Source organism: Vicia villosa, linkage group LG3 (assembly GCF_029867415.1).
Source record: "Vicia villosa cultivar HV-30 ecotype Madison, WI linkage group LG3, Vvil1.0, whole genome shotgun sequence".
NCBI lineage: Eukaryota > Viridiplantae > Streptophyta > Magnoliopsida > Fabales > Fabaceae > Vicia > Vicia villosa.
In genome coordinates, this window is record NC_081182.1 from 109,919,372 (window position 1) to 109,925,956 (window position 6,585).

General features: G+C 28.1%; 1 protein-coding gene across 1 annotated transcript; it reads left to right on the plus strand.

The window, feature by feature from the left end:
• The first annotated feature begins 3,740 nt into the window (after positions 1 to 3,740).
• Positions 3,741 to 4,796, plus strand: LOC131658788 (uncharacterized). Its single transcript, XM_058928044.1, has 2 exons — positions 3,741 to 4,073; positions 4,203 to 4,796. The coding sequence occupies exons 1-2, from the start codon at positions 3,741 to 3,743 to the stop codon at positions 4,794 to 4,796; spliced, it is 927 nt and encodes a 308-aa protein (XP_058784027.1).
• Positions 4,797 to 6,585: the final 1,789 nt, after the last annotated feature.

Here is a 6,585-nt window from a genome sequence, read left to right on the forward strand (position 1 = left end):
ATGTTATCGTTGAAGTATATAATATTTATGTAGATTTGTTTAGGAATCATATGACACATATATAATCTGCAACATCACATTGTCGTGTGATCCTCAATTGTCGTGAGACCCTTAATCGTGTGTACAGTTTATTCATAATAATTACACTAAGAATCACGTTTTTGTAGATAGTCTTGACCATTTTTTTTTTTTTTTAAAGAATAGATAAACTTTTATTCCACAAAAACCTTGAGGTACAAACCGATCCATATGGATCCAGGTTATCCAGTAACACCAATGCATCTACATACACAAATCATTCTCTAAAACTAGAGTCCTCCATACATACATGTTGCCTTAATTTCTTGCTGTACATTCATCTGTCATTATCGGTCTCCCTATGGCATTAGCTATTTTGCCAGTAATCTTAAATAAACTCTCCACTATCAATCAACTCTGTAATTAATATAAAAAATAATTAAAATTTATATTAATTTACATATAAAACTTTTATAAATTCTAATCAAAACAATATTATTATGATATTCTTATTTACTAGACTTATCACTATAACCATAAATATATACACTACTAATATCTTTATTATTTAAAAACCTAAAAATCAATTCATTATTTTTTTCAATCACCAGTAACAAACCCGTGCATACGCACGGGTTCTATTAGGTTACGCGAATCTGGATACATCATTTATTTTAAATAATAAATATTAAAAAAGAAAAAAAGATAAATAATTGATTATTTCGTATATAAAAATATTTAGATCAATAATAGATTTTTTCCCATATACAGACTTCATTTTTGTTTAGGTATCATTTACAAAAATATTTGAATCAATAGTCAATTTCGTATATAAAAATATTTACTTCAATAGTATATTTTTTTTCCCATATACCATTTTTGAATAAAAAATATTTGGATAACAAATAACATTTTTCGTAAATAATAATACAAATATTATTTTTATTTAGGTATCATTTACAAAAATATTTGGATCAATATTAAATTTTCGTATAAAAAATGTTTAGATCAATAATAGATTTTTTCCCGTATACCATTTTTGGATCAATAGTAAATTTTATATATAAGATTATTTACATAAATAGTAGATTTTTTTTCCCGTATACCATTTTTGAATAAAAAATATATGGATCATAAATAACATTTTTTGTAAATAATAATACAAATATTATTTTTATTTAGGTATCATTTACAAAAATATTTGGATCAATATTAAATTTTTTTATAGAAAAATATTTAGATCAATAATAGATTTTTCTCCGTATACCATTTTTGGATCAATAATATTTGATCATAAATACCATTTATCGTATATAAAAATATTTAGATCAATAATAGATTTTTTCCCGTATACAGACTTCATTTTTGTTTAGGTATCATTTACAAAAATATTTGGATCAATAGTCAATTTCGTATATAAAAATGTTTACATCAATAGTTGATTTTTTTTCCCGTACACCATTTTTGAATAAAAAATAATTGGATCACAAATAAAATTTTTTGTAAATAATAATACAAATATTATTTTTATTTAGGTATCATTTACAAAAATATTTGGATCAATATTAAATTTTCGTATAAAAAAATATTTAGATCAATAATAGATTTTTTCCCGTATACCATTTTTGGATAAAAAGTATTTGATCATAAATACCATTTCTCGTATATAAAAAAATTTGGATCGATAATAGATTTTTTCCCGTATACAGACTTCATTGTTTAGGTATCACTTACAAAATTATTTGGATCGATAGTAAATTTCGTATAAAAAAAATATTTAGATCAAAAGTAGATTATTTTCCCGTATACCATTTTTGAATAAAAATATTTGGTTCATAAATACTATTTTTCGTAAATAATAGATTTTTTCCATATATAAATATTATTTTTGTTTAGGTGTCATTTACAAATATATTTGAATCAATATCAAATTTTCGTATATAAAAATATTTAGATCAATAATAGATTTTTTGTCCTATTTCATTTTTGAATAAAAAATATTTGGATCATAAATAACATTTTTCGTATATAAAAATATTTAGATCAATAATAGATTTTTTTTCCGTATACAAACTTCATTTTTGTTTAAGTATCATTTACAAAAATATTTGGATCAATAGTAAATTTCGTATATAAAAATATTTAGATCAATAGTAGATTTTTACCGTATATCCTTTTTGAATAAAAAATATTTGGATCCTAAATACCATTTTTCGTAAATATTAGATTTTTCCGTATACAAATATTATTTTTATTTAGGTATCATTTACAAAAATATTTGGATCAATATTAAATTTTCGTATATAAAAATATTTAGATTAATAACAGATTTTTTGAATAAATTTTTTCCGTGTATTATTTTTTACTAAAAAATATTTTGATCATAAATACCATTTTTCGTATATAAAAAAATATATATCAATAATTTTTTTTTTTGGAAGAAATAAGTGAAAAAGTGATGAAAGAGAAAAAAAAATAGAGAATGGAGAGAGATTTGATAAGTTTGATAAAATATAAGAGTTGTATTATTTTAATAATAAAATTAAGAACTTTATGGTGCAAAGACCAAAAAAACAAAAATTTTAATGTGGTGGCAAAAAAATCAAATAAAGATATTTTTGACTTTTTCACAACCATTAATTTTCTTAATATTATAGATTGTCTTGTTTATTTTCATTTTATAAACATTTATACTAGTGGATGTCCATCCCTCTTCTTATTATTCATCTTCCTATTCCACTTTAATGTACTTAATTTTCTACCTCCCTTGGGTCCTATAAATAAGACTCATGTTACAATGTAAAGTTCGCCCTTGAGAAGAATATAATACAATGTTGCTTGTTCTCTTCTCTTCCTATCTTTTGATCTCTATATAGTTTTAGTTAGTTTTATAATACGTTATCAGCACGACGCTCTCAGGTATGATTTGGAGGAGATCATTGTTTTTATTTATTTATGATATTCAGTAAATATAATCATATTAGGACATTTAAAATTTTGTAATTTTATTGTTCAATGATTTTATTGTAATTTTATGGTTAAGATTATGTGATTTTATTGTAATTTTATTTGTCATAGAATTGATGTATGTTTAAGAATATTATATAAAAAAAAATCTCAGGTAGCAACTCAACTTTAAGTAAGATGGGTTGATGTTGTTGAGGTTGTGGATAATACATGTGGCTTTACAATGATTCCAATTTTGATGGATAGTGCACAAATAAATTTAACTGTGTCAAAGGATTAAAAGATGGATTTGGCTTAAAGCATGAAAGAATTATTTTTGTTTATTCGGTGGAATTGAATTAGAGAAAGAAGAAATAACTTTTTGCATCTCAGAAGGATGGTTTTAATTTTAACGCATCCTAGAAGGATGGTTATAATTTTTAGATCATTGTTTGTAACAAAAGCAAGGCATCTCTGAAGGATAGTGAAATAACATTGTATAGTTCATGAAGAACTCATAATGCTTTATTTATTTATTTTATTTTATTGTATATGTAAGATGTATTTTGTCACTAAATTGATTTTTTTTTATAAAAAAAAAAAACAGATAATTTTAAGACTAATGTGACAATCTAGTTTACTATTGTGTTATTTCTAAATATTAGAATTTACAAAAGTATTATTTTAAATATTGATATTTAATATTTCCTTTATGATAATTATCTCATTATAATATTTTTATTTCTTTTATTTTTTTTATGATAGAACTACTAAGTATGTCAAATCTTACAAAATTGGATTTTGGGGCTCTTGATATTTCGGGAAAGAACTATTTGACATGGGCCCTAGACGCCCAAATTCATTTAAGCGCAGAAGGTCACGGTGACACTATTAAAGAAGGAAATAAATCATCTGATCAACAAAAGGCAAAAGTCATGATATTCCTTCGTCGTCACCTTCACGAGGATCTTAAAAATGAGTATCTTACCGTAACTGACCCACATGTCTTGTGGAAAAATTTGAAAGATAGATATGATCATCAAAAAACGGTTATCCTACCAAAAGCTCGATATGAATGGATGCATTTACGTTTGCAGGATTTTAAAAGTGTAAGTGATTATAATTCTGCAATGTTTAGAATAACTTCTAAGTTATGATTATGTGGAGAAAAAGTAACTGATGAGGATATGCTAGAAAAAACATTTTCCACTTTTCATGCATCCAATGTGCTCCTGCAGCTGCAGTATCGAGAAAAGGGGTTTATTAAATATTCTGACCTAATATCTTGTCTTCTTGTGGCTGAGGAAAATAATGAACTATTGATGAAAAATCACGAGGCCCGTCCCACTGGTACAACTCCATTCCCAGAAGTGAATGTGGCAAGGCACGACCACTATAGGAAAAATCATGGTCGCGGTCGTGCATACGCACGTGGTCGTGGTCGTGGTCGTGGTCGTAATTATGCTCATGGTCTTGGTTTTGATCGTGGTCGCAATGAGAATCATAAAAACACACATTTCCACCCGAAGTGGAAAAATGTTGAAAAGAATGAAAAAGAGGGTCAGAGTAGCAAAACAAATGAAAATATTTGCTATCGTTGTGGAGGAAAAGGTCATTGGAGTCGCACTTGTCGTACTCCAAAACACCTTGTTGATCTTTATCAAAAATCACAGAAAAATAAAAAGGAAAAGATCGAGACTCACTTTGCTAATGAAGATGATGATCCAGATTATGGTAATATGGATGTTACCCATTTAGATATTGGTGACTTCTTTGCTGATCCAGATGGAAAAATTGATCACCTTATTGGAGATGGAAGCGTCAAGAAATAAAATTTGTGGAAATTTTCTTTTTATGTTTTATGGATGTTTTTAATTTTATTTTCTAATAATAATAAAGTGTGTTTTCTACTTGTTTGTTTACATAATTTACTATTTAAATAATTTGTGTTTTTAATGTGCGCTTATAACTTATTGTTAAAAAAATTATTATTGTTCTTAGAATGAATATGGACGCTAGCTCTAGTAATGAAGATATGTGCCTTGCTGACAGTGCAACAACCCACACCATTCTCAAGCATAAAAGATATTTCTCTAATTTAGTGAATCGAAAAACTGATGTCAGTACTATTTTTGGCACCTCAAAAATAATTGAAGGCTCTGGAAGAGCCCATATGTTGTTACGTGGTGGAACAATATTGCACATTGATAATGCATTATATTCCCCCAAGTCCCATAGAAATTTATTAAGTTTCAAAGATATCCGCCTAAATGGATACCATATTGAAACAAGAGATGATGGAGGGATTGAACATCTGTATATTACAAAACACAATTCAGACACAAAATGTGTAATGGAAAAGCTATCGGCTTTATCCTCTGGCCTGTACTACACTTATATTAGTACAACTGAAGCACATGCAACTGTAAACCAGAAGTTTACAAATAATGATAAATTTCTAATTTGGCATGACCGGTTGGGCCATCCCGGTTATATAATGATGCGAAAAATAATTGAAAATTCATGCGGTCATCAATTAATGAGTAGGGAAATTATTCAATCGAATAAGTTCTCATGCAGCTCTTGCTCACAGGGGAAGTTGATAATTCGGCCATCACCAACAAAAATTGGAAATGAATCTATCAGTTTTTTAGAGCGTATACATGGTGATATTTGTGGGCCAATACACCCATCATGTGGACCATTTAGATATTTTATGGTTTTAATTGATGCATCAACTAGATGGTCAAATGTTTGTTTGTTGTCAACTCGTAACCAGGCGTTTGCGAGATTGCTAGCTCAACTGATTCGAATAAGAGCTCATTTCCCCGATTATCCTGTCAAGAAAATTCGTCTTGATAATGCTGCAGAATTTTCATCTCAAGCATTTAATGAGTATTGTATGCCTATTGGGATTGACATTGAACACCCAGTAGCACATGTTCATACACAAAATGGACTTGCAGAATCATTTATTAAACGAATAAAATTAATTGCAAGACCACTGATTATGAGATGCAAGCTCTCAGTTTCTGCTTGGGGACATGCAATTTTGCATGCTGCAACATTAATTCGCATCAGGCCAACGAGTTACCACACCTCTTCCCCTTTACAATTAGTTTTTGGTAAAGAACCTAATATTTCCCATCTAAGAATTTTTGGATGTGCAGTGTATGTTCCAATTTCTTTACCACATCGCAATAAGATGGGTCCTCAAAGGAGGATGGGAATATATGTTGGATATGAATCTCCGTCTATTATAAAGTACCTTGAACCAACAACAGAAGATTTATTCACTGCTCGTTTTGCTGATTGTCATTTTGATGAATCAAATTTTCTAGCATTAGGGGGAGAGAATAAGAAGCTGGAAAAAGATATCAGTTGGAATGAATTATCATTATCTCATCTTGATCCTCGAATAAAACAATGTGAACTAGAAGTTCAAAAGATAATTCACCTGCAAAACTTAGCAAATCAATTGCCAAATGCGTTCACTGATCCAAAAGGTGTGACTAAATCATATATACCAGCTGCAAATGCTCCAATAAAAATTGATATCCCTGTTGGACAATCTAATGAGTCTCAACCACGCCTAAAGCGTGGTAGACCAATCAGTTCCAA